Source organism: Equus przewalskii, chromosome 20 (assembly GCF_037783145.1).
Source record: "Equus przewalskii isolate Varuska chromosome 20, EquPr2, whole genome shotgun sequence".
Classification (NCBI taxonomy): domain Eukaryota; kingdom Metazoa; phylum Chordata; class Mammalia; order Perissodactyla; family Equidae; genus Equus; species Equus przewalskii.
The window spans coordinates 16,790,707-16,818,522 of record NC_091850.1 but is presented as its reverse complement, the minus strand read 5'-3'; the positions used below and the strand labels follow the sequence as shown (position 1 = coordinate 16,818,522).

Sequence of the window (27,816 nt, the reverse complement as noted above, 5' to 3'; positions counted from 1 at the left end):
CCGAATCTGTGAACTCTGGGCCACCAAAGCAGAGCACGTGAACTTAACCAATTTTCAGTCCTGCTGAGGCCCATTGTAAAGAATCTTTTCTTAAAAATATAAGTGATACTTGTGGGTTGTAAAATTCAAATAAAAAATTGTACCTAAAGTAAAAAATAAAAGACCGTCATTGCCGTTCATTTCTCATCATTGCCGTTCACTAGCATACATACAAATAATACATGATTTATTTTTTAAACAAAGTGATTTTACTAATGTTATCCAATTTCATCTTATGCGTAGCTCTTCGTTCTTTCTAACAGATGAATACCATTCTGTTGAGTTGATGAAATAAAGTATTTTTATCTTTATTATCTATTTAATAGTACGTCAGTGACTTTACTTGTACATATACCTTTGTGTGCTTAAAACACACACAGTTTTTGTGTAGTAAAGTGTTTGTTGGTAAAATCTTAGAGGTAAACTTAAAGAGCCACTGATTCTGATCTCCCTCGGAGATTCTAAAGCTGTCTTTAAAACTGTTGCATCATCAGTGAAAACTAGGAAATGTGACCGTGTGTAGAAAAATATTCTACAGTCTAATGATTTGTCTATTTGACGAGTAGCATTCTGTCATTAACAACTAATTTTAAAAATTAGTGATTTGTTTATTTACACTTGAAAAGTACAATACTAGTTTTTCGGCATAAAAACGTTTACTTGTATAATTATTCATTTATTTAGGCCTTATTTGCCACAGAGACTTTTGCCATGGGAATTAACATGCCAGCTAGAACTGTTTTATTTACAAATGCCCGAAAATTTGATGGGAAAGATTTCCGATGGGTAAGTAAAATAATTCATGTATTGAAATAACTTTTATCTTTAATTGTTTTACTTAAGGTGATTTTGGCTCATGTAGTCTTTGAGATTTTCAGTTCTGAATTCTCAAGAACTTGTACCTGAGCTAGTACAAGTTCATCAAGGTTAAACTTCAGATCCTTTATATTTCTATCCTTTAGGTAAAAAGATCTTCTTTAGATGAAAGAGTTTGGTGATGAGGGATAAGTGTGCAAATGATTCATGAACACTTGAAAGCATTTTAAATGTACAGTCATGGCCTGCATAACAATGTTTCAGTCAACGACAGACCTCGTATATGGTGGTGGTCCCATAAGATTAAGGCCATATAGCCTAGATATGTGGTAGGCTATACCATCTAGGTTGTATATAGGTATACTCTATTGTGTTCACACAACAACAAAATTGCCTAACGCATTTCTCAGAATGTGTCCCCGACGTTAAGTGGTGTATGATTATATGCCTTCTTGTAGCATAGTGATTCTTAACTCTTCTTGAGTCAGATATTTTTGAGACTCTGAAACCTCTAGAACCTTTCCACAGGAGGAAAGTACACATGGACTTACAGATAAAACTTTTCGTGGTTCAGTGTCACCCTAGGAGTCTATATGGGAGGCCTACTAACCTTTTTCCCCTCAGTTTTTCTTAGTGATGAATGGATTCTACGGAACTCCACGGACATATACTGAGAATATAGGAGAGAATTTTGCTTTTATAAATTAACTTTATATTAATCTCATTTTGCAAATTTAAAAAATTTATTATGATCAAATCAGAATTGATATTTAGAGTTTGAGTCATTGCTTTCTTAAACTTGACTGTTTTCCAGAATATCTAGCTCACAGATGTTTTTTATGTCAGAGAATTAGCCAATATTTCCCTGTAGCTATGGCATATTTGTTCATTTTGGAGCTAAAATTTATTCTTAAGCATTTTGCATTTTCATGTTCTTTCTTAAACCCTACTAAAAGTTCGTGTTTTTAATCATGTTTCCTTCCTTGGAATGTATAACTTGTGCTTGTGTATTTCTGATAAGATAAATTTTAAGAAAATGTGTTTTATGAGGTTTGCTCCTAAAATTCGAATTTCTAATTATGTTCTTTCAGATTTCCTCTGGTGAATACATTCAGATGTCCGGTCGTGCTGGAAGGAGGGGAATGGATGATAGAGGGATTGTAATTCTTATGGTGGATGAAAAGATGAGCCCAACGATTGGAAAACAACTGCTTAAGGTAACTGAGTTAAGCTTATGTGCCTTCATCAGGAATTTGAGAAACATGTATCAGGAGCCGCCTCGAAATTAGTTTTGTCCATTCAGATACCTTTCTAAGTAGCTGAGCTAATTTACTAAACTATCTGAGCCTGGGGAGGTAGAAGAGGGTCACTGCTTAGAGTGCTGATATTTTCTACCCTACTTTCTTTTTTTTCCCCCTGCTTTTTCTCCCCAAATCCCCCAAGTACATAGTTGTATATTTTTTTTAGTTGTGGGTCCTTCTAGTTGTGGCATGTGGGATGCCGCCTCAACGTGGCCTAATGAGCAGTGCCATGTCTGCGCCCAGGATCCGAACCCTGGGCCGCCGAAGCAGACCGCACGAACTTAACCAGTCGGCCACGGCACCGGCCCTGTACCCTACTTTCTGTTCTTATAGGCAAAGAGCAACTCATGTGATTGGAAGGGATGGGAAGATCCCCAGGGAGGGCAGAAATGTTTACTTTGCCCTTTAAGTTTGAGATACCTCTGCCCCCTTCACTGCACAGATTGCTCCTCACCTATCAAAAGAGGAAGTAGGCTACATGATAATAGTGTTTTGGGCAGTTATCTTCCTCTACCTTTGCAAGCCCAGATAGCTTAATAAATTAATTCTACAATCTACCATTCTAATTCATCCTATTGATGGATTATAAATATCTCAATAATAATTTAAAGTTTTAAGCTTTATTTCAAATTAATCTGTTCATTTTGCTTGCTAGTATTTGTGTTTTGGATTGTCTAAGATTTTTATTTTTGTTTTGTTTTGAAAATCTTCTCAAAGACCTGGTTGCTTTCCTTCTCCTTCTCATGTAGTAGGAAGTTATTAAATAAATCCCTAGAGAAAACTATTAATAAGATAGGAAACGTAACATTAATTAATGTAAAATTAACTTCTAGCTTATTAGCTACTTAAAGCTTCAAAACATGTTAAGACATGCCTAGGTCAGTATTTCTGAAATAGACTGTGCTCAACTTCTAAGACTTGGGAACTGCATGGAGAATTTGAGATACGATTGTGGGAAGCCTGGTATGCCGAAGCAAAAATAGGTCAAGGTGTATGTTTTTATATGAGTGAAGGTGAAGCTTGTCTGTACATGTACATAGGAATCATATAGTGTCTTATTTTCAGTTTTAGAGATTAGTACTTGGAAACCTATTTTTAAGCATTCATATAAGTTTAGTTCTTCATGTAAGGAAAGTGAAACAAGACTGAAAATTTATATTTGTATTCTTTTCTTTAGATTGTGCCAGATATGGTAAACACTATTTTTCTTGTACTCTGTATATGGGAACAATTGAATCAGGTTGCCAAATTGTAGGAGGTGAAATTTTAATGACAGCTTCTGGTTCCTTTAGTGTAGATTTTTCATTCCACTTATTTGACATTTCTGGCTTTATTACCCTTTAAGTGTGAAGTTTTATCATCTTTCATGACATTTAAAAAAATTTTTTTTTTAATTTTATTATGGCGGCCAGCCCAGTGCCACAGCAGTTAAGTGCACACGTTCCACTTTGGCAGCCCGGGGTTCGCCAGTTTGGATCCCGGGTGCGGACATGGCACCACTTGGCAAGCCATGCTGTGCTAGGCGTCCCACATATGAAATAGAGGAAGATGGGCATGGATGTTAGCTCAGCCAGTTTTCCTCAGCAAAAAGAGGAAGATTGACAGCAGATGTTAACTCAGGGGTAGTCTTCCTAAAAGGAAAAAAGAAAAAATTTATTATGGAAACAACACTTAACATGAGATCTACTCTCTTAACAAATTAAGTTGTAAAATATGTTTTTGTTAACTGTAGGTACAGTGTTGTAGAACAGATCTCTATAGCTTATTTATCTTGCTCGACTGAAACTTTATGCCTTGTGATTAGTAACTCCCCCTTTATGTCTCCTCCCAGTTTCTGGCAACCACCATGTCACTCTCTGATTCAATGCATTTGACTATTTTAGATACCTCATATAAGTGGAATCATGTAGTATTTGTCTTTCTGTGACTGGCTTATTTTACCTAGCATAATGTCCTCAAAGTTAATCCGTATTGTTGCATATTGCAGAATTTTCTTCTTTTTTAAGGCTGAATATTATTCCATTGTATGTATATACCACACTTAACTATATCCATTCATCAGTCAATGGACATTTAGATTGTTTGCACATCTTGGCTATTGTAAATAGTACTGCATTGAACATGGGAGCGGCTAATATCTGTTCCGTATCTTGATTTCAGTTCTTTTGGGTAAACACCCAGAAGTGGGGTTACTGGATCATATGGTAGTTCTATTAATTTTTTGAGAAACTTCCATAGTGGCTGTGCCATTTTGCATTCCTGCCAGCAGTGTGCAAGGGTTCTAATTTCTCTATCATTTCTAAAATTAACTTTTTTTTTTTAATTGAGTTATTGATAGGTTACAATCTTGTGAAATTTCAATTGTACATTAATTCTAAAATTAACTTTTTAAAACAGCTTTATTGATATACGTAATTCACATATCATACAGTTCATCCATTTTCATGGTTTTTAATATATTCACAGAGTTTTGCCACCCTCACTGCAATCAATGTTAGAACATTTTCATCAACCCAAAAAGCAACTTTGTATCCATTAACAGTCACTCTCCATTTCCTCCCAAGCTGTTTCCCCTTCCCCCAAACCCTAGGCAATTCACTAGTCTACTTTCTGTTTCTATAGATTTCCCTGTTCTGGAAATTTCTCATGAACAGACTCATACCATATGTGACCTTTTGCATCTGGCTTCTTTCATTTAGTATGTTTTCAAGGTTCATCCATATTGTAACTTCTGTCAGTACTTCATTCCTTTTTATTGGCGAATAATGCTCTGTTGTATGGATATATCACATTTTATTTATCCATTCATCAGTAGGTGGATGACATTTGGGTTGTTTTCACTTTTTGGCTGTTGTGAATAATGCTGCTATGAGCATGTGTTTACAAGTTTCTATGTGAACATGTTTTTATTTCTCTTAGGTGTATACCTATGAGTGAAATTGCTGGCTCATACAGTAATTTTTTGTTTAACTTTTTATAACCTGCCAGGCTGTTTTTCCTCAGCAGCTGTACCATTTTACGTTCCCACCAGGAATGTTATGAGGGTTCGAGCTTCTCTGCATTCTAGTCAACACTTGTTATTATCTATCCTTTTGATTTATAACCTTCCTACTGAGCGTGAAGTGGTAACTTTCACTTTGAATACTATATCATTTGACAGGTTGAAAGGATGTAGTACCTGTTTATTGATAATACTGCAATTATATAAGCAAATGATTACTGTTATCCCCATTTTATAAATAAGTAATGCATGCAGAGATTAGATAATTTTTCCAAAGTCGTGTTGTTGTTAAAAGGCAAATCCTGCTTTTGAACTCAGGCAGCCTGGCTTCAGAGTCCATGCTCCTGTCCACCATCTGTTACTGCAGCTCAGTACTTCATACAAATAGATTTTTCAGTTACTGGCTTGAACAGAATTTGGTGTGACAACAGTTTGTTCTTTTGATATACTTAATATAGCATATGAACTAAGAAAATCAATTCATTATAATGTCAGGTCTGTTTTATTTTAAGCAAAAATGATTGAGATTCACTCTTAAGTAATAGGACTTTAATGAATAGAAAGAATAAAGTTATTTTCTCAAGTAAAAATTAAAATACACAGCTTATTCAGTCACATTGAATATAAAAATATTTAGTATACTTTGTACATTAATAAAATTCAGATGTTTGTCATATTTAATCATTTTTCCTATTATTGGGTTAAGTAGTCTTAGCCAGAAAGATGGTAAAATACATGTGTTCATTGATTGTTGGCTGAAGATTATTTGTAGTGATTTTCAATATCTCAGTACAAAGATACACACATTTACATATTTGTGCATGTAAATAATTTGGTGATCTTGAATTTAAAATACTTTAGTAATTTCTTTCCTTTGCTTTTTGGCTTGACTAGTTTTCTGAGGAGCAGTATAGAAAGCTATTAAACTTTTCCAACCCTGCTGTTGTAACAGTATCCTCTTTTTGTTTAATACTTTCGCATCCATTCCTTAAGGACAGATTTTTCAACTGTGAGCTCAAACAAAATTTGACATAGGACAGCAGTTTGTTCTTTTGAAATACTTGATATGAACTAAAAAAAAAATCAATTCATTATAATGTTGGCCCAAATGAAAAGTTGAGTCAGATGGAAAGTGTGTGTTTAACAGTCTCCAGAAAGACTTGTGAAGGCTTCTTTTATTTTCCAGTAAAGAGATACTCTGAATTTCTTCAGTATAAACAGAAGAAATAAGCATTCCAATATAGTGTCCATATTTTCAAAAGAATGTAAAAATATCACAGTACTTTGAGTAAATGTCCTTATTGATTTTATCAAAACAAAGCTATTTCTATAATTTCTAAAATGATGAAATAAACATACTAGTTTCTTACAGTACATAAAGTGCTAATTCTAGGAGACTATACAGGCTTTCTGCTCCTAGTCAGTTGTGTGTTCATTTGAACAATGAACCACATTGTTAATGGATAAGGAGAATTAAACTGATTTGAAGGAAAAATAATTTTGACCTTACTGGTTATTTGAAGTCTTTGGAACTTCAGAAAGACCATACCTATTCCCTTAAGGTTAGTTCTCTGAGGTACTCAAGATAACTACTTATGGACGTTTTTTGGAGAATAAGAAGACCCACATTTATTTGTTTTATTCTGTCTTCTACCACTATGGTTCAAAATGTAAAAATATTTAGACTGGCAATTTTTTAAACTACTTACCTGAGTGAACTATATATTCTGAAATGTAAGAGAGCATTAGAAGTAGAATAACATACAAAAGGTAATATTACAAAAACTACTTAGAAAATTGATGTTGTGGGGCCAGCCCTGTGGCCTAGTGGCTAGGTTGGTGCGATCTGCTTTAGCGGCTTCAGCTGCCCAGGGTTTCACAGATTCGGATCCTGGGTACGGACCTAGCACCACTCATGAAGTCATGCTGAGACGGTGTCCCACATAGTAGAATTAGAATGTACAACTGTGTACTGGGGGACTTTGGGGAGAAGAAGAAGAAAAAAAAAGATTGGCAATAGATGTTAGCCCAGGGCCAATCATAAAAAAAAAGAATTAACATTGATGTTTGGCTTTCTCAATCTTAACATCTTTTCATTGAGCAATTTGACAACTGAAAGAATCTTTCAGAGTTTGTCTAGAATGAAGCTAGTTTAAAGTCTTTACTTATCATTGGCTACCTGTCTTGTTCCAGTTAAATTTTGGGTAGACCCTTTTATTAGGCTATTTGTTGATATATTATTTAAGAATTTTATAAGTTGACTGATCAAGTTAAATACATAAAAAGTAGAGAATTACTTGACCAACATTTGAGGGTTCCTATGATTTTATTAATGCGAGTATTGAAAAGACAGGGCTGTAAACTAAGTTGCAATTTGTATTTGCCCTTTGGGAGGGGTTTAGCCCAGAGAGTCCTAAGTTTTACCTCCTAACTATTTAGCCTGGGCAAGCATCTTCACCTCTTGTAACCTGTTTCTTATTTAAAATGAGGACAGAATCTGTTTTGTTAGGAGTATTGTGAATTGAAAGTTTATTAAAGTGCTTACTTAGTACAGTGATTTGCACGTGCTACGTCCTAAGTAGATGGTGACCATTTTTAAACTGAGACTACCTGTATACATAGAACAAAAAGTGAACAAGACGCAATATACAGCTAGATGCCAGAATATAGATTATTCTGATAACTCTGGTTTAGGGAGATTTGAGGTAATTCTAGGTTAGGTGATCGTGATTTAAGGCTTTATGCAGGAAATAGAGCCTGAGGCAAGCCCTCAAGGTATAAAGCAGGGGTGGAAGTTGCAATTTGATTTCCAGCACTAACAAGAAAGCCATTTCAGAAAAGAGAAGGGGCTTTAGAATCAAGAGTTAACACGCATTTGTGTTCCTTAGTTTTACTAGATCAAAGGAGATGTATGGATACTTATGGATGAGACAGGTGAGTTTATTACCTTGATTGCTAAATTGGGTATTTGGACCTGAGCCTTAGTATTTTTCAAACTTTTTTACCCCGATCCTTATCAAATGAAACAGTTCATTACATTATGTCCAGTGCACTTCACTTCTGTGTATGGATGTGTGTGTGTGTATCTGAAATAAAAGTTTCTTAAAACAACACACTTCTATCACAATGCATTATTTTTTCAACTTTTTGAAGTATAATTGACAAATAAAATTGTAATTTTATTTCAAGTGATGATTTGATATATATATATACATTTTGAAATGATTCTCATCATCAAGTTAATTAATTGACACATCCGTCACCTTACATATTTACCCTTTTTTTTGGCGAGACGTCATGATATTTTCCATTCTATTTCGTGGGAAGAAAATAAAATTTGGTACGACCTACTAAATTTCAGGGTCTACAGAGATGTTAAGTAGTGATTTATTATTTCTTAATAGGATATCATATTTCAGTGAAATATTTCAGCATGTCTGGCAGCAGCATGCCAAATAAATTGGAAGGGAAATTGAAACCAGATTAGTAAGGATGATAGTTGTAGTAATCTAGATAAGATTTGATGAAACTTTGAACTAGGGTGATGGCAGTGTAAAGAAACAAAAGAACTAATCTTAAAATGTATTAAGGAAATAATCTGCAACAGTTGAGTGACTAAAATAAAAGAAACGGATAAAGCAGAAGAAAGAAACAGAGAACTCTAAAATTGGAACTTAAATGAGTAATCTCGCTAACCATTAATCTATGCAAGAGGGAAACTCAGGAATGGGAAAGAGCAAGAGAGAGAAATTTCATTTTAGATAGTATAACTGTATTATTTAGCACCCAAATTAGGATACTGTAAGAGTGAAAAAGAAGACTATTAATAATTGCATTAGTATAGTAGGTATAAATTGGGACTATTCTGGGCTCACTTGGATACGATGTCAAAATGCTATGTTGAGTTTCAGGTGACTGAGAAGTCAGATAGGTGTGTTCTACAGCAGTTGAGGATATAGTAACAAAGCTTGAAGTTGGAAATAAACATTTGCAACATTAAAGCCCCAGAATTTCTTCAAGGGGGAAATAATAGAAAAACAACAGAAAAATAAGGTCTTTGTCTGTTTGCAAAATTATGAAGTAGCTGAAGTTTAATTACTCTCTTCCCCAAGAATGTGCTTTTCCTACTGACTTCACATCTGCCTTTGGCCCTATTTCAAGGAAACTGGATAAAAATCAAGGTTTTAGGGACTTAACTAACTATCCCCCTAGGGTGAGAGGCCTTGATTTTTTGGTTTTTAAGTACCACCATTTGAGACTGGTGAAAGTTCTCCTCATAAAATCCTATATGCATACATTTAAAATTCTGAATGCAATAAAGTTGGCCTATGGACCTCAGTCAGCTACTGTAAGAGTATTTGTGTATTTTTCTATGCCATTTAGAAATATGTAGCATGTTTTGTGACATTTTACTTCTAAATATTTCAGCATGCATCTCCCAAGAATTTGGTCATTCTCCCACATAACTACATGATTATTCTTAGGAAGAATAATCCTTAAAAAAAGTTCCTGAACACACATTCCTGAAGGAAAAGTTTAGAACTCAAAGAAGTATTTTGGATATAAATCTTATTTCAAGTTAAGGTCACATTATTGTAGACAAATGCTTTTTCTGCCAGATCATTAGCCTGGCCCTTCTTTGGTAATAGCCAGAGTTAGGAGAAGAAAGAGGAATCTTCAAAGTGTAGATAAAGAATGGTCTGCAAATTTGGGGGAAGCACTAGCAGTTTTATGTCATTCCAGGAAGCTGAGAGTTTCAGATACTAATTTTTATCTCAGTATCATTCTGAAATAAATTTAGTGTGCTCCGTCAGCACAGGTTAGGTCATGCTACAGTAACAAACTTAAATCTCAGTAACTTACAAGTTTATTTCTCTTACCTGTTCACTGCAGGTTTATAGGGGAGGTTCTGTTCATTGTTACTGTTTAGGAATGCAAGCTGATAGAGAAACCACCATCTTGAACGTTGTCAGTCACTGTGCCAAAAGGGAGAAGATAGCTTTTCATACTGGCAATTAAATGCTTGGCTTGGAAGTAATACATCACCACAGCTTAATTCCCCCAACCACTGTGGGGGCAAAATGTATAATCCTGTCAAGTGCCAAGAAGATAGAGAGCTAAACATACTTGCAGATAGTATTTTAACTACTACTATCCTATTTAGTAATTTTTTTCTCTTCAATTCCCCAGAGATGAACAGTTTTGTCATTTTGTATTGGTCCTCTAAAGGAAAGAAATTAATATATTTGTATAGTATTTTTTAACATAGACTAAATTATTAAGCAATTTAACAGGTTAAAAATATTTGTGTAAATTTATTTGAAAAACCTACAATATTAACATTTTTTTTCTGTCTTAGGGATCAGCTGATCCTCTAAATAGTGCTTTTCATTTGACCTACAACATGGTTTTGAACTTACTACGTGTAGAAGAAATTAATCCAGAGTACATGTTGGAAAAATCCTTCTACCAGTTTCAGCACTATAGAGCCATTCCAGGAGTAGTAGAAAGTAAGTATAAAATAACCGTAACAGAGCCTCCTTTAGCTAGGATACTAAATAGCAAGATCACTGCATTATTGCTGCTTTTGCCATTGTTTTTATCTGATAAGCCAAATCTTGGTCGTTACATACAGTGAAGTAAGAACTACAGTCTGCTCATTGTAAACAACTAGGACATTTTCAAGTGAAAGTAAGAAAACCCCGACAGCACACCTTTCTACAGTTGATTCAAATTTAGTATAATTTATTGTTATAGATGTACTACATGATAACTCATGTTTATCAATAATGATAAAACAAAAAGCCTGGTATATTAAAATTTGATCTGTAAGAAGCATGTATATATTAGTTTTGCTCTTCCCATTTTGTCATTATAAAAGAGTACCATAGCATAAGTTTATGAATGATTAAGGAAACATAATACTTTAACTTGGATTTAAGTTCAGCTTTTTTAGAATTTCTAGCTCCTAATATTAAGATAATACTTTCTAAAGTCCACAAAGTAAGTGTTCTATGGTAACTACATTCAAGTAGAATTATGTATTTATCCTTATCTTAGAGGATATTGTGGCTGATCATCATACAGAGCTGATTAAAATTCATAATAGAGGCAAAGATTTAAAATACTGGGTTGGGGACCAGCCCCGTGGCTGAGTGGTTAAGTTCATGCGCTCTGCTTTGGCGGCCCAGGGTTTCACTGGTTTGGATCCTGGGTGCGGACCTAGCACTGCTCATCAATCCATGCTGGGGCAGCATCCCACATAGCACAACTAGAAGGACCTGCAACTAGAATATACAACTATGTACTGGGGGGCTCTGGAGAGAAGAAGAGAAAAAAAAAAGATTGACAACAGGATGTTAGCTCAGGTGCCAATCTTTAAAAAAGTTAATTAATTAAAAAAATAAAAATAAAATACTGGTTTGGGCAAATCTTATAAAAGCAATGCATAGTCATTGTAAAGGGAAAGACCAACCTGGAAATTCAGCAAAAGATACAGAGGAAATTTGAAATCATTTGTGATCTCACACAGAGATAGCCACACAACCACTGTTTAATACTTTGTAGTTCTTCTATCATTTTTCTTTCTCGTACATAAACTCTTTTTTTTTTCTTTGGTGAGGAGGATTGGCCCTGAGCTAAGATCTGTTGCCATTCTTCCTCTTTTTGCTTGAGGAAGATTGTCTCTGAGCTAACTTCTATGCCAGTCTTCCTCTATTTTGTATGTGGTATGCCACCGCAGCATGACTTGATGAGCTGTGTGTAGGTCTGCACCCAGGATCCAAACCCATGAACCCCAGGCCACTGAGGCAGAGCATGCAAACTTAACCACTACACCACCAAGCCAGCCCCAATGTGCTGGGTTTTTTTTTAAGGCAGAATCAAATATGCAGTTTCTGTAATAGTAATGATGATATTTATAACTGGTATCATTTGTTAAATATTTACCTATGCACAGCCTTGTGTTAAATGCTTTACATTCACTAACTCACTAATTCTGACTTTTTAAAACTTAATTTCAAGTATCTTTTGAAAGTATGATTTTTAATGACTGCATGATATTTTTACTTTGTAGATGTACTATGGTTTATTTAACAATAATGGCAAGTTTGAGATACCTTTCTATCATGATAGATAGGATAGGGCATGATGGATAGGGCATTCCACTCAGTTTTTTTTTTTTTTTTTTTTTTCCTTTTTCTCCCCAAAGCTCCCCGGTACATAGTTGTATATTCTTCATTGTGGGTCCTTCTAGTTGTGGCATGTGGGATGCTGCCTCAGCGTGATTTGATGAGCAGTGCCATGTCCGTGCCCAGGATTCGAACCAACGAAACACTGGGCCGCCTGCAGCGGAACGCACGAACTTAACCACTCAGCCATGGAGCCAGCCCCTCCACTCAGTTTTTATATAGCCAAAAGTAAATGAAGTATAGTAATGTGCCTTTTAAAAATGAGAAAGTCGTAGTATATGGAAGTGAGTTAAATTCTCTCTCTCTCTTTTTTTACCCTTACCTGGATGATAGATAGTAATTATTTCTTCTTTCCTTGATTTCTCAGCTCTTAATTAAGAGAGGCTTCTTCATTACAAACTACAGAGCTGAAAGGAACTTTGGCGTCATTTAACAGATTTAAAAAAAGGCCTACAGATGTTGTCAGTGTCTCTAAGATTACACATTTATTGATGCCAGAATTGAGATTGGAATCTTGTACTCCTAAGCCGTGCTGTGCTATTTTTATTAAGGCATGGGTCATCCCTTTTTAATGTGAGAATAGAAGTAGTAACTTCTCTGACTGAAAAAAAAAAACAAGGAAAAGGTGATTTTAAAAACTTGAGTTAGCTGATTTTAAGACTTAACGTTTACTTAAATTTCCACAAGCAAAGCTGTTGAATTTTTAAAACACACCTTATAAAATTAGTCACACATGTATAATTTCAGGTCACACTACATTTTATTATTTTCTTGTGAAGTATTTAATGCCATTTATCTTGGTGATAAACTACAGCAGTAGCAAAGAGAAAGGAGATAATGATTCTAGTCTCAGAGAACCATATTTTTAAAGGAGCTATAAATTCGTTCTTTTCCTGCAAAAAAAAAAATTAGAATTTAAAAATATCAACAGTATTTTAGTATGGATTTAGATTTGGAGTAAGATGGGGTTGAAATCAGATTGGTACTAAAGAAGGAAATTCATTACTTATATAAATTTCAGATGCTGTCATTGAAACAAGTATAAGGGGGGCCGGCCCGGTGGCCTAGTGGTTGAGTTCACATACTCCGCTTCGACGGCCCAGGGTTTCATTGGTTCAGATCCTGGGCACGGACCTAGCACCACTCATCAAGCCATGCCAAGGCAGTCCCACATAGCACAACCAGAAGGACCTACAACTAGAATATACAACTATGTACAGAGGGCTTTGGGGAGAAGAAGAAAGAAAGAAAAAAGATTGGCAACAGATGTTGGCTCAGGTGCCAGTCTTTTGAAAAAAGAAGAAACAAGTACAAGGTTACAAATCAGCTTAATACTTTAAATAAAAAGAAATAAACTTTAAAATATTCCTTATAGGCAGTTATCACTATGTCTTGCATGACTAGAATAATTATGCATACACACACAGCCAGCAGTTAGACTGGTTTTGAGACTAAATAATCAAGAGCAGTAGGGTGCACGTTGGTGCACCTACCATTGCTTCCCGCCCCCCTTCTTTGTAAAAATGGTATCTTCCAACAATAAGTAAATTACTTTTCTTTCTGTCTCTCTCTGCAATATCAATTTTTTTTTTATTGTGGTCCTAATAGCTTACAACATAGTGAGATTTCAGTGGTACATTATTATTTGTCATATACCATATAAGTATGCCCCTTCACCCCTCGTAAATTACTTTTTAAACTTCACTTATATTATTCATTTGTAATTTCATAGGAAATATCCAAGATACAGTGGGAGATAGAGGGAGAACTCTGAGTATTTTCCCATTTATTTAAAGCCTTTTTTATAACTTCTAGCTAGGCTCAGTTTGTTCAGTATGACTTTGACCAAGGTTCTGCTACCCACTCTATGAACTTAAATGTTACCACTATTTCTCCATCCCTGTCCTCTATCTCCCCAAGCCCCAGCTGTTGTTGCTATTGTTTTCAGTGTGGGTGTAACTGACTTAACTATTAAAAGGATTGTGAGTGACATAGTCTGATCCCTGGTGTTACCACAATACACTTGAATCTTCTCATGATTGAATTATCCCTGCATTTCCCTACCTCTGTTTTCAAAAGGGGCAAGGCCTGTTTTTCTAATATTTTGAAACCAATAAACTAAATATCAAAAGCATAACAGACTTTTTAATGGAAGAGGTAGGAATTTAAGTGATGAATGAGATAACTGATGAGGGAATTACAACATCTTTAGTCCAGTTTGCCGGGCTGAGTGGTGTGACCAAATTTTTGGGGCTATCCTGTGTGCTTTTAAGATATAGAATACATCTTGAATGAAGTTTATTCCCATTTCACTTATTACTTGGAAGAGTATAATTCCTTTTGCTGTTGATACTACCTTTTCAAGAGACCTTGTATTATTTTTACCACCTTAAATATATCAAAATTAAAATGTAGACTATTGTCTTTGGAAATAGAGAATTAATCTGTATTCTACAAATACAATGCTTTATTTTTTATAATGAACTTAGATGACTGGCATACATGAGATGTTTTTCATTTTGATTTACTGAATACACAGTAGATTTTCCAGTGAGCCATAACAGTAAAATTTCCAGAATTTCACTGTTCCTTTCCTGGAAAGAAAAATGCTGTCTTAATTTTACTCTTTTTGTTTAGTTTCATTAATAGGTAATGCCATGGTTAATAGCAAGAGCTGTGGAGTTAGACATGGGTTTGAATCAAGACTACCTTATCCTTAGTTTGCTCTTTTATGCAATTGGGATAATATCTAGTTCATCCAATTCATGAAAATTAAATGAGATAATTTGTGTTAAATGCTCAGTAAGTGCTTGTTTTAGTTACTGATAGTATTGCCATAGATCAGTAAAGCCATTTAAATTTTAACCTATTGCAAAATTTACTGGATACTGGGAGAAGCAGTCCATTTTCCCATCATCCAAAGGTCTGTATCTATTGCACATATTGTAGGATAAGAATACATTTTTGGAACCACCACCTCCCTTCTCTCTCAAAAGGAGGAAATTAGTTGCAAACTCTATTAAGAGTTTATGGCCATATCTCACATGCTGTCTCCTAAGATACTGAGGCTTTCCTGTGGTGGCGCACTGCAGTGAAACCAGCTTCTTATACTGAGGTTCGTCTGCTCTTTGATTGGGTTGCAAGAGATGTGATCCTTAATTTGGAGAAAAAGCAGACTGCACCTACACTTTCTAACTTTTGGGAGTGGTGTACAGCCGTAGTTAGAGCCCTAGATACAAAATACATGTGACTCCTTAAAAATGTCTCTCAAACTTTTGATTCTTTAGTTGAGTAGTCTGAGTACTGAAGTGACTTGGAATAGAAGATAGGGGCAATATTTAAGCATCCAACCAGATTTCTTTGTCTATCATCTCTCATCAACAACTCTAGTCAGTGCTTAGTGGTCCACTGATTCCTGCAAGCAGTGTTGCTTTGTAACTTTAGGTGGGGCAACAGGATTAGCATTTCAGTGTATAGTTTTCCTTCTCATGTAACTTCTTCTTGCCTTTAGTCTTTCAAATATTCTTTTCTGGTTTTTTGTTTCTTTTTCTGGTAATGTTTACTGCCATAATATGTGGTAAGAGTAGCCTTCTAGTCTTCAATGAATGGAATACAATTCCTCTAAGTGATGCAGTTCATTTGAAAAAACCAGGATGATGCCAAATGCCCAAGAGAGTCCAAAACACTAGAAGTTAGAAGTAAAAAGAAAGGAAAAAAAATCCAAAGAACATGTCTTAGTACTTCCAACAGAGTTTTTGGCAGCATCTGACTCTAGTGTCACTAAAATAATCAATCAATCAATCAAAATAGATAGGCTTTGAGGAGGAGGGAACGCTCTACAAACTCTGGGTCTCCTCCCACATCCCTGATAATATTTCAATCTCCTTCAGTCCTTTTTTAAATGTCTAGATGTGTCTCTCTTAAAATGTGGTGCCCAGAGATAAATCATATACTCCATGTCAGATCTGACCAGGGATAAGTACAATGGAAATATTGTTGACTTTTCTAAGAGAGAGAAGTCAAGTACAAGGAGAGCTAGAGAGAAGAGTGTAGAGAGAATAGTGTTGCGGTTGCTGTCCCACTGTTGATCCAGTAGATTGCATACTGAAATTCTTCGCACAAATTGATCTAAGCCCCCTTTCCCCAAGCCAAACCTGTTGAAGCGCAGGATCTTAATAATATAGTACATAATAATATAGTACTTAATAATATAGTACATTATAGAGCTACAGATATCTATTTTTTTAACAGACGGAAAAAAATTATAGATTTAGAATTTTTACAAAAATTATTTGTGAAATGATGGTCATCATCAACAGATGCAAATTTATACGTAGGTACTTATTTTGGAAAGATTCTTGAGCAGCTGGAGATAAAAGGAGATGGTTTGTTTATTGTTAAGGATGAGGGAGATCGCAGAACTGGATCTTAGGGTTCTAATGTTTGGTTGTGCTCCCATGTGGCATGTGATTTGGGTTTCCTAATTGTGACTCAAGTCCAAGAAGAATAAAAGTGATATTATAGTATCTACTTTGGGTACTTAAAAAGATTACGAAGATCAGATTAAATAATTTTAAAAAATTGCTTTCTCAGCTATTAAGTCCTCTGCATGTGTGAGCTGCCTTTGCCAGCGCACACCCTCAGTTGGCTCTGTATTTCAGGGTTTCAGTTTGAGTCAGAATGTTCTGTGGAGCTAATCTGTGCTCCTCGTTCTGCCCCTGCAACCCTCCTAGGCCTGTTTTTAATAAAAATTAAAAGCAACCAGCCACAGGTGGTTGTTCTCTATCTCTTTATAAATGGGAGATTGCTGTTGAGTTGACTTTTTTTTTCCTCTTGGGATGCTTTCTGAATGCATATTGGTTGTTCTATTCTGGACCACCCCTCATACCCCCAAATTATTCTTTCATGCCTCAGTTCTATAGACTAAAACTGAACACAGGGGTGAGAAATCCTCAGTGATTGGAAGAATAGTCAAGAGTTGTTTGTAAGGCATAATCTTTTCCAAAAATAAGGAATTATCTAGGACTAAGAGTGAAATGAGGCAGGATGAAGTCCTCCTGCTATGGGAGGTGTCTGCACCTTCTGCTGGAGAGGAGTGTGGATGAAGTCAGTGTTGAGGCCCTGGGGGCCAGGCTTTGCTGGGTACTGAGGATATAAGGATGTCCAAGATGAGGGTGGGCTTACAGGAGCTCACATAAAAACTCCAGGGGCACACAGGTAAGCTGAGGCCTGGCCTGGCAAGGGAGCTTGAAGCTGAGTCTGCAGGAAGGAAAATGCTTAAGGCAGGGCTCTCTGGTGGTCAGTTCACAGCGGCAGGGTGCAGGTGGGAATTAGGAGCTGCCCATGAGGCATGTGGGCACTATTCAGAGGGAAGGGAGAGAAGAGACCTGTAAATATTTTCTTTCTTTATTTTCTCTTTAATGGGATGCCTCCTAAGCAAGTGAGTTTTTGAAGGTGGTATCATCTACTTAGAGAAGATGCACAGGGAAAAGACCTGGGAAATTGGAGAGAGGAACAAACTTGTAATAGTTTTGTTGTTTTCTTTTTAAGTTAGAAGATCGTGTTGTTGGTGACCAGCATCTTTACCTTCTGTCTCCGTGTAGTAGGAGATTGTATTTGCTGCTGTTGTTTAAGGATGACTTTGTGCAGGTTGGGAATTTGGCCAGAAGGTGGAAAAGTGTGGTGTATTAGGGAATGTTCACAAATCGAAAACTTGGCTTTCTTTATTCCCATGCCTGATATCATGATCCTAGGCTTTCTCTTTTTCCTTTTACTTCTATCCAAAAAGATAAATAAATAACCAGGATGATGCAATATGCTTAAGAGAATGCAGAAGACCAGAAGTTAGAGGGAACAGTCTTTGAGAAAGTTGAAGATGATAATAAAAATAATACAGTAGTAATATACTTCCTAAGTGTTTACTGTGTGCTGTGTACTGTTAGCTAAGTATTTTTCGTATCTCTTGTCAGTTACTTTCTAACTATAGCCTTGTGGGGTTTGGGTGCTATTGTTATCCTTATTTTGTTGATAAAGAAACTGAGGCACACAGGTTAAATAGAGGAGTTTGATCAATGGAATAGAATTGAAAGAGTCCAGAAATAAACCTACATATCTGTGGGCTATTGATTTTCAACAAATGCTGCTGAGACAACAGGATAGCCACATGCAAAAGAATGAAGTTAAACTGTTACACCATATACAAAATTAACAAAAAATGGATGAAAGTCTTAAATATAAGAACTAAAGCCATAAAACTCTTAGAAGAAAACATAGGTATAAATCTTCCTAACCTTGGATTTGGCAATGGTTTCTTAGATAAGACACCAAAAGCACAAGCAACAAAAGAAGAAATAAGTAAATTGAATTTCATCAGAGTTAAAAACTTTTGGGGGCCAGCCCCATATGGCTGAGTGGTTAAAGTTCTGCGTGCTCTGCTTCAGCAGCCCAGGTTCACAGGTTCAGATCCCAGGTGCGGACCTACTCCACTCATCAGCCATGCTGTGGAGATATCCCACATACAAAGTTGAGGAAGATTGGCACAGATGTCAGCAGAGGGCTAATCTTCCTCAAGCAAAAAAAGAGGAAGATTGGCAGCAGATGTTAGCTCAGTGTAAATCTTCCTCCCCCCCAAAAAATTAAAAACTTTTGCACTTCAACAGACACCAACAATAAAGTGATAAGAAAACCTACAGAATGGGAGAACATATTTGTAAATCACCTATCTGTTAAGGGTCCAGTATATAGAATATATAAAGAACTCTTACAACTCAACAACAAAAAGACAATTTAATTTTTAAATGGGCAAAGGATTTTAATAGACATTCCTCCAAAGAAGACATACAATTTGCCAACAAGCACATGAAAAGATGTTCAACATCATTAGTCACTAGAGAAATGCAAATCATAACCACATTGAGATGCTACATCACACTCACTAGGATGGGCACTTTTTCAGAAGGTTAGTTAACAAAATGGTGTGATCATTGTGGAAAATAGTTGAGCCCTTCCTCAGCAAGTTGAATATAGAATTATCATAAGACCCAGTAGTTCCACTCCTGGGATATAATCAAAAGAACTGGAAATATCTTCAAACAAAAACTTGTACATGAATGTTCATAGCAGCTCTATTCACAGAAGCCAAAAGGTGGAAATAATTCAAATGTCCTTCAGCTGATAAACAGAAAACAAAATGACATACCTATGTAATGGAATATTATTCCACTATAAAAAGGAATGAAGTACTGATACATGCTACAACGTGGATGAACCTTGAAAACATTATGCTAAGTGAAGGAAGCCAAACAGAAAAGGCCACTCATTGTATGGTTCCATATATATGAAATATCTAAAACAGGCAAATTTGTACAGACAGAAAGGTTGCTGGGGGCAGGGGGAAGAAGGGATTGAGGAATGTTGGCTTAATGGATTTGGAATTTCCTTTTGGGGTAGTGAAAATATTCTAGAACTAATAGTGGTGATGGTTGCATATGTTGTGAGCATACTAAATGTCATTAATGGTGAATATTATAACAAAATAGTGTTTGTTCACAGTGGGATGGAGGCATAATGGAATGAGTGAGGAAGGGAGGTCAGCACTAGATGCAAGAATTGGAGCAGGGAATGGTGTTATTGATGGTTAGATTAAATAAGAGGAAAATTGCTGAAAAGTGCTAGTGTTTTGACCACTGACTGTGTAGAGAAATAACTATGGTTAAATTGCCTGTCTTCAGTTTTAGAGACCAAGTCGTGGTGGAAGCCTGGTGATATTAGTATACTGGATTCTTTGCTGAGAGTTAAATCAGCATATTACTTAGAAGGTCCAAAATAGTACTGTCCCAGTAGAACTTTCTGTGATGGTGGGAATGTTCTATGTCTGTGCTATTCAAGTACAGAAGTCAGTAGCCACATGTGGCTATTGAGCGTTTGAAATGGTGCTAATGTGATTGAAGAACTAAATATTTAATTTTAACTAATTTAAATAGCCACATATGGCTGGTGTTCTACTAGCTATTATACTGAAAAGTGCTGACATAGAACATTTCTACCATCACATAAAGTTTTGTAGCACAGTGCTGTGTTGGACAGTGTAGGTCCAGAATTCCCAAAGATAACACCCTCTACCCCATCCATAGGAAAGAATTAACTCACCAGATATAAGTACTGCCGATTCAGACTCACTTTGAGGATTCACAGTCAGTGAATTGGAGAACTGTGGGAAGAGATAAGAGAAGGTGAACCTTAATGGAGAAGGGAGAAACTAGACAACAGGTCGTCTCTGAAGCTTTCTCCAAACCTCCTAATTTATGCAAACTGACTTTGTTTCCTACAATTGTAGTAGGAAAAAAGATGTAACTTTGGTATAATTTACATAAGGTGTATAATTTTTTGAAAGTGTACATCTGTTTTATTTACAGAGGTAAAGAGCTCAGAACAACAGTATAATAAAATAGTAATACCAAATGAAGAAAGTGTTGTCATCTATTACAAGATTAGACAGCAGCTTGCCAAACTGGGTAAAGAAATTGAAGAATATATTCACAAACCAAAATATTGCTTACCATTTCTACAACCAGGTCGTTTGGTAAAGGTATGTCATTATTTCTGGATAAAGATGATAATTTTTTTCTGTTGATAAACTGCTTTCCTGCTACAGTAGTTGAGCTATACTAATTATGTTGTTTTACCTGTTTCACATGGTACTGATTAAGAGGGAACCTTTTACTCTCCAGTGATTTTCATTTGTGGGGATATAAATTGAAGTAGACAGTTTTGGAATTAACATGAAAATATTTCCAGTTATAAAATGCTACCTAAAAATAAGGCAGTTTTAAGTCCTGGGTGAGTTCATTAGCTGTAAAAGACTTCCAATATTCTCAGAACAAATATATCATATCATTTTTAACATTTGCTTGCCAGTTGAGAGATTCCTGTTCTTGCTGTTTAGAGACCTATGAAGTTTGGCAGTGATTTCTTTCTGTAGGGTTAATATCTTTTTCCTTAAGTTTATTGTGATCTTTCAAAAAACATTTTACCAGGAAAACTCAAAAAATTTTATTAACCTATAATGTGGACATGGAAGTCTAAAATTGCCTTTTGGACATAAATATTCTTGTTTACTTGCTTTACTTTCTTTTCAGGTAAAGAATGAAGGAGATGATTTTGGCTGGGGTGTAGTGGTGAATTTCTCAAAAAAGTCAAATGTTAAGGTAAACCGTTGACCTTAAAGTAGAATTGTTTATAAAGTTCCAGTGAAATGTTTTCTCAGACTCATGAAATTGACCAGAGTAGAAACAGTACTACCTTAGGAGAAGCTGTAATAAATTCCACCATAAGGAATTAGTTTTTTGAATAATCTTACATTTTGTCTTTAAATGGTATTTTTATTTTCTGAACAATAGATTTTAATTTCATGACAAATTTTAATTTCTTCTCTGAGTTCATGACTCTTTTGTAATTTTTCTGTTTAATTTGAATATTAGAAAAAAATAAGCTTCTGACACTGCAAATTAGAATTTTGATTTAGGTATATATTAGAGACTTAAAGAAAAGAAATTAGGGGAGCTGGTCAGCTTTACTTATTCTCTCTAAATGAAGGCAATAATACAGTTGATTTTGGTCATTATTTATATAAATACTTTCAAAAAGTTACTTATATAAAATCCAGGATGATTTCATTAATTTGTTAGAAGAATGACTATCTTGAAATTGTCAACCATCCTGTTTGATGCTATTGTAAATGAGATTTTTTAAATTTCATTTTTTAATTTTTCATAGCAGATATATAGAAATACAGTTGATTTTTATATATTGATCTTGCATCCTGCAACTTTGCTCAACTAATTTATCAGTTGTAATAATGTTTTAGTGGATTCCTTAGGATTTTCTGTATACAAGGTCATGTGTCTTCTATAAATAGAGATGGTTTTACTGCTCTGTTTTCATTGTGGATGTGTTTTATTTCTTCATTTTGCTTAACTGCCCTGGCTAGAACCTCCAGTACAATATTGATAGAAGTGATGAGAACAGATATCCTTGTCTTTTTCCCAGTCTTAGGGAGAAAACATCCAGTCTTTTACCTTTAAGTATGATATTAGCTGTGGGTTTTTCATAAGTGTTCTTTATCAAGTTGAGGGAGTTCCCTCCTATTCCTAGCTTGTTCAGTGTTTATGTCATGACAGAGTGTTGTATTTTTTCAAATGCTTTTTATATGCCTATTCAGATAATCATGTGGTTGTTTTTTTATTCTGTTTTGTATTTATTCTGATATGGTATATTACATTAATTGATTTTCAGTTGTTAAACCAACTTTAGATTCCTGGGATAAATCCTGCTTGGTCAAGCTGTGTCACTCAATTTTATGTGACTTGATTTGGTTTGCTAGTATGTTGTTGGAGATTTTCATACCCATATTCATAGGAGATACTGGTCTCTAGTTTTCTTGTGATATCTTTGTCTTGGTTTGGTATCAGGGTGATGTTGGCCTCATAGAATGAGTTAGGAAGTGTTCCCCTCCTCTTCTGTTTTTTGGAAGAATTTTTGAAGAATTGATATTAATTCCTTAAATATTTGGTGGTGAGGTCACCTGGGCTTGGACTTTTTTGTGTGTGTAGTTTTTTTTATTACTAAGTCAGTCTCTTTACTTGTTAGAGGTCTGTTCAGATTGTTTGTTCCTGAGTCAGTTTCAGTGATATGTCTTTTTAGGAGTTAGTCTGTTTTTCTAATTTTCTGGTCTACCATTATTCATAATATTGCTTTATAATCCTTTTTATTTTGTTAGGCCATTAGTAATGGTCCTTCTTTCATTTTGATTCTAATAATTTGAAGTCTTTCATCTAGCTAAAGATTTGTTGATCTCAAAGAACGAGGTTTTGGTTTCATTGATTTTTCTGTTTTTCAGTTTCATTAATTTCTACCCCATTATTATTTCCTCCTTTATGCTTCTTTAGATTTAGTTTGCTGTTCTGTTTCCATTGTCTTAAAATAGAAGGTTAGGTTATTAATTTGAGATCCTCTTTTTTAATGTAGGTATTTACATCTATAAATTTCTGTTTACAAATATTTTAGCTACATCCCATAAGTTTTGGTATATTGTGTCTTCATTTTTGTTCATCTCAAAGTATTTTCTAATTTCCCTTTTGATTTCTTCTTTGACCCATTTGTTATTTAAGAATCTGTCCATTTTCACAAATTTGTGAATTTCCAAAATATCTATTTTTTATTTTTAATTTCATTCCATTGTTGTTGAGAACATACTTGGTATTATTTTCCTTTTGAATTTATTGAAGTTTATTTAATGGCCTGACATATGGTCTATCCTACAGAATGTTTCATGTGTAGTTGAGAAGAATGTGTATTCTGTTTTGGGGTAAGATGTTCTATAGATGTCTATTAGAGTCTAGCCAGTTTAGAGTATGTTCAGGTCTTCTGTTTCTTTGTTTGCAGATCCTTCTGTCTAGTTGTTCTATGCATTACTAAAAGTAGGATATTGAAGTTTCTTAAATATTAGTGTTGAATTGTCTATTTCTCCTTTCACTTCTGTCACTTTGTGCTTCATATATTTTTGTGCTTTGTTAAAGTGTATCTTGTCTGATATTAATAGACTTCAGCTACTGAAGTAAGCTTTGTTTTGGTTGTTGCTTACGTGGCATAATTTTTTCCATCTTTTTTCTTTGTCTTTTTTGTTATTAATGAGTTTAAAGTGTACCTCCTGTAGACAACATATCTGGATCTTTTTTTATCCAATCTGAAAAATCTCTGCCTATTGATTGCGTTTAACTTTATACTTTAAATATTTTAAATATTTAGATATTTTATATTAAGTAACATTTAATATTATCATCAGTATAGTTGGATTTATGTCTGTCGTGTTACTTTTTGTTGTCTATGTCTCATTTCCTTTTTGTTTTTCTATTCCTCCTTTACTGCTTTCTTTTGTGTTAAGTTTGTGTTTCCTAATGTAAACATTTTAATTTATTTAATTATTTTTTTCCTCTACATTTTCTTTTTTGTTATTTTCTTAGTGGTTGCTAGGGCTTTCCCTATACATATTAACATAATAGAATAATTTCAGATTTATACTGACAATTCCAGTGAGATACAGAAACATTACTCTTATATACCTCTGTTCCATTTTCCCTCTTTTTGTGGTATGGTTGTTATATATTACATCGATAAATGTTACAAACTCAACAATACATATTATAGTTATTTCTTTGTAAAATTTTATGACTTTTGAAGAAGCTTAGAGAAGAAAGGAGAGTAAGTATATGTTTATAGCTTTTGTTATATTACCCTTCTTATTTATCATTCTGGTTCTCTTTATTAGTTCCTGTGGATTCAAGTTACCATCTGGAGTTGTTGCCTTAGCCCAGTACAGCTTTATTCCCACCCACTTCCTTTATATTATTATTGACAAATATGCTGCGTTTCTACATGTTACAGGCTCAACAAATCAGTGTATCCATATTGTTTGATATAATTGGTTTAAATCACTTAGGAGAAACGGAAATAATCATTTATACTATCTTTTATAATTACATACTTGCCAGTGTTGTTTATTTTTTTGTGTGGTTTCAAATTAATGTCAGGCATCCTTGCTTTCGGCCTCAAGAACTTCCTTTAGTATTTTTTGTAAAGCAGGTCTGCTAGCAACAAATTCTCTTAGTTTTTGTTTATCTGGGAATGTCTGGTTTTGAAAGGATTCTTGGTTAACTGTTGTTTTGTCTGTGAATATGCCACCCTACTGCCTTTTGGCCTCCCTTGTTTCTGCTGAGAAGTTTCTGCTTTTAATCTTATTGTGATCCCCTTGTAAGAGAGGTCTTTTTTTTCTCTTGTTGCTTTTAAGATTTTCTCCTTGTGTTTGGCTTTCTGCATTTTTACTATGATGTGGCTGTTTGTATCTCTTTGCATTTATTTTTCTTGGAGCTCATTGAGTTTCCTGGGTGTGTAGATTAATGTTTTTCACTTAATTTGGGAAGTTTTCAGCCATTATTTCATTAAATATTATTTCATTCCTTTCTCTCTTCTTCTGGTACTCCCATTATTGATATGTTGTGCTTATTGGTGTCCTATATTTCTCTGAGACTCTGTTCATTTTCCTTCATCGTTTTTTTGGATTGCATAATCTCTTACCAGTCTGTCTTCACATTTGCTGATGCTTCCTTCTGCTAGTTCAAATCTGCTTGTAAACCCCTCTAGTGACTTTTTCATTTCAGGTATTGTACCTTTGAATTCCTGAATTCCCTTTTGGTTATTTTTTATCATATCTATCTCTGTATTGATATTTTCTATTTGATACCCTGTTGTTACACCTTCCTTCTTTTATTATGGTTCCTTTAGTTCTTTGAACACATTTGCAATGGCTACCTTTAAGTCTTTGTTTAATCCAATATCTGATCACTCTCACAGACACTTTCTGTCGCCTGCTTTTTTTCTGGTATGTGGGTCATGGATCATACTTTTCTTTTTCTGTCTAATTTTTTGTTGGAAATTGGACATTTTAAATAATTTATTGCAGTGCTGTTGGTACTGGTCCCCCTTCTCCCCTCAGGCTTATTATTGTTATTTGCTTGTTTATTTGTTAATGACTAGCTAGCTTATTTGAGTGAAGTCTATTCCGCCCCACTTAAGCCCTCCTCTCCCCTCTACAGCCTTGGATATGCCCACAATTACCCTGGAATGAAAGTGCTTTTGAGAAGGGTCTATTTGTATCTTCCCCTAAACATACCCTGCTGTTAACCCTCACTAATTTCAGGCAGCTCCCTCTAGCTGTTTTTTGCCCTAGATTCTGTCCCGCAAACTAGCTGACCCACATTTTTAGTCTATATCTCCAGTGATTCTGCAGATCTCTTCCCAATTGTCTTCCGCCACTCCCTTCACTATTTTTGAGTGTGCTCTTAGACTTGAACTTCCCCAGACTTGATTGCAAATGAGGTCACTCTCTTTGGGAAGATATTAAGAGCTGTCTGTTTTAAGGCCTGCTTCTCCGCCCTGGTAAAATCTCTGCGCCAAGGTTCTAAAGTTTGATGTGGGGACAATGGCACAATTCTCTCTGAGCAGCACTCCTGCTTTAAGACCTAAGGGCTAGGTAGAGCATGGAGGTGGTAGCCTCAAGTCTCGTCAGTTTGCCTCTCCCAGCATGGAACCAATGCCTTATAAGCCAGGACAAGGGCAGTTGAGCCCCAGTATTCTCAGCAGCACTACACCCTAGATATAGCCTCTGGCCAACCACTGGGGGCTGGGCAGAAGAAGGGAGCCCCACATCTCAGCCTCAATTGCCCAGAACTTAGACTGAGCAACAGGTAGGTAGAAGCGGGATAAGAAATACTGACATCTTGCGCCTCCTGGGAAAGTAGACCTCTAACTGATTGCTTCTGGGAGAAGGAGCCCTGTTCTTGGCTTCACCAGTCTGCAGTTTCTGTCTGAGTTAGGAGCGAGGAGGGGCGTAGTCTTGGTTTGGGTATCACAGACTCTTGCGTTCTTACTGAATTTAGTACATTTCCTTGAATAGATGTTTCTTCACTTGCTATATGCCCTTGGAACCATTTCCAGAACCATTTAAATGGTTGAGTTTTTATAATTCTCTCCAGTTTTTCTGGGGAACTGGTTTGTGGAGCTCCCCATGTTGTCATGCTGGTAGTTGATCTCAGGTTTTACATTTTTAAGGGAGAAAAACTATGCCTAACATAATTACACACACATTCACACATGCACACACACTGTGAACAGGTTTCTTAATTATTTGCCTCTGTTGGTCCTTAATCCATGTATAAAAGTGGTGTCAGTTGTTGAGAGTTCTTTTAGGCAGAGATGGGATGGGGAATAGAGAGGAATACATTCATTTTTTTCTGCTTAAATTGATGATGAAAATGATTTTTCCACTGACCTGCTTACATTTGTTTACTAAAAATGTGAAGTATGTTTTTATTGATTTCATAATCTAGGTCAGATACTAATTCAAAGATTTTTGTAGCCAAGAGTGTTAGCTAGAGAGAGGGTAAATAGATACCAATGAAGAAAATAGTTTGAAGCACTTTAAAAAGAGAAAAATGTAATTGTCAATACTTATTTCATCTTGTTTCTTTCCTTTCTACAATCTTGAGATTATCAAAATTATATTTTAATCTGGTAATTTCCCTTTATAGTAAGATATCAGCCACGTTTTAAAAGGAATGAAGAGAAGTTAGGAAAAAGAAAGTTCAATTATGTGATAAAGAAGTTAAAAATTAGAACATATGAGCAAAAGTTTAAAGAAGTTATGCTAAAACAATCATTGGAAAGCCAAATAGAACATTTAGTTAACTATTTTCTCTTATGTGAAGGATGACACTGTTGATCATCTTTATCAGAGTACAGAACTAGAAGAAGTTCCTTGAGAAAAATTTTACAATCTTAGGAGATATTTTTAACAGCAAGTTTTCATCTAATTTTGCAATGAAGAAGGCTTTTGAGTGTGTTTTCTTAGTAACAC

General features: G+C 35.2%; 1 protein-coding gene across 1 annotated transcript in view; it reads left to right on the top strand.

Annotated features, from left to right (window-relative positions):
* The window catches only part of MTREX (Mtr4 exosome RNA helicase), a 116,217-nt gene that overhangs the window by 48,363 nt on the left and 40,038 nt on the right, over positions 1–27,816 (top strand). The window contains exons 14-18 of the mRNA XM_008532402.2: positions 724–825; positions 1,947–2,072; positions 10,517–10,667; positions 20,762–20,934; positions 21,485–21,553. Coding sequence (XP_008530624.1) covers positions 724–825; positions 1,947–2,072; positions 10,517–10,667; positions 20,762–20,934; positions 21,485–21,553 — 621 coding nt within the window. The remainder of the gene's footprint in view (positions 1–723; positions 826–1,946; positions 2,073–10,516; positions 10,668–20,761; positions 20,935–21,484; positions 21,554–27,816) is intronic.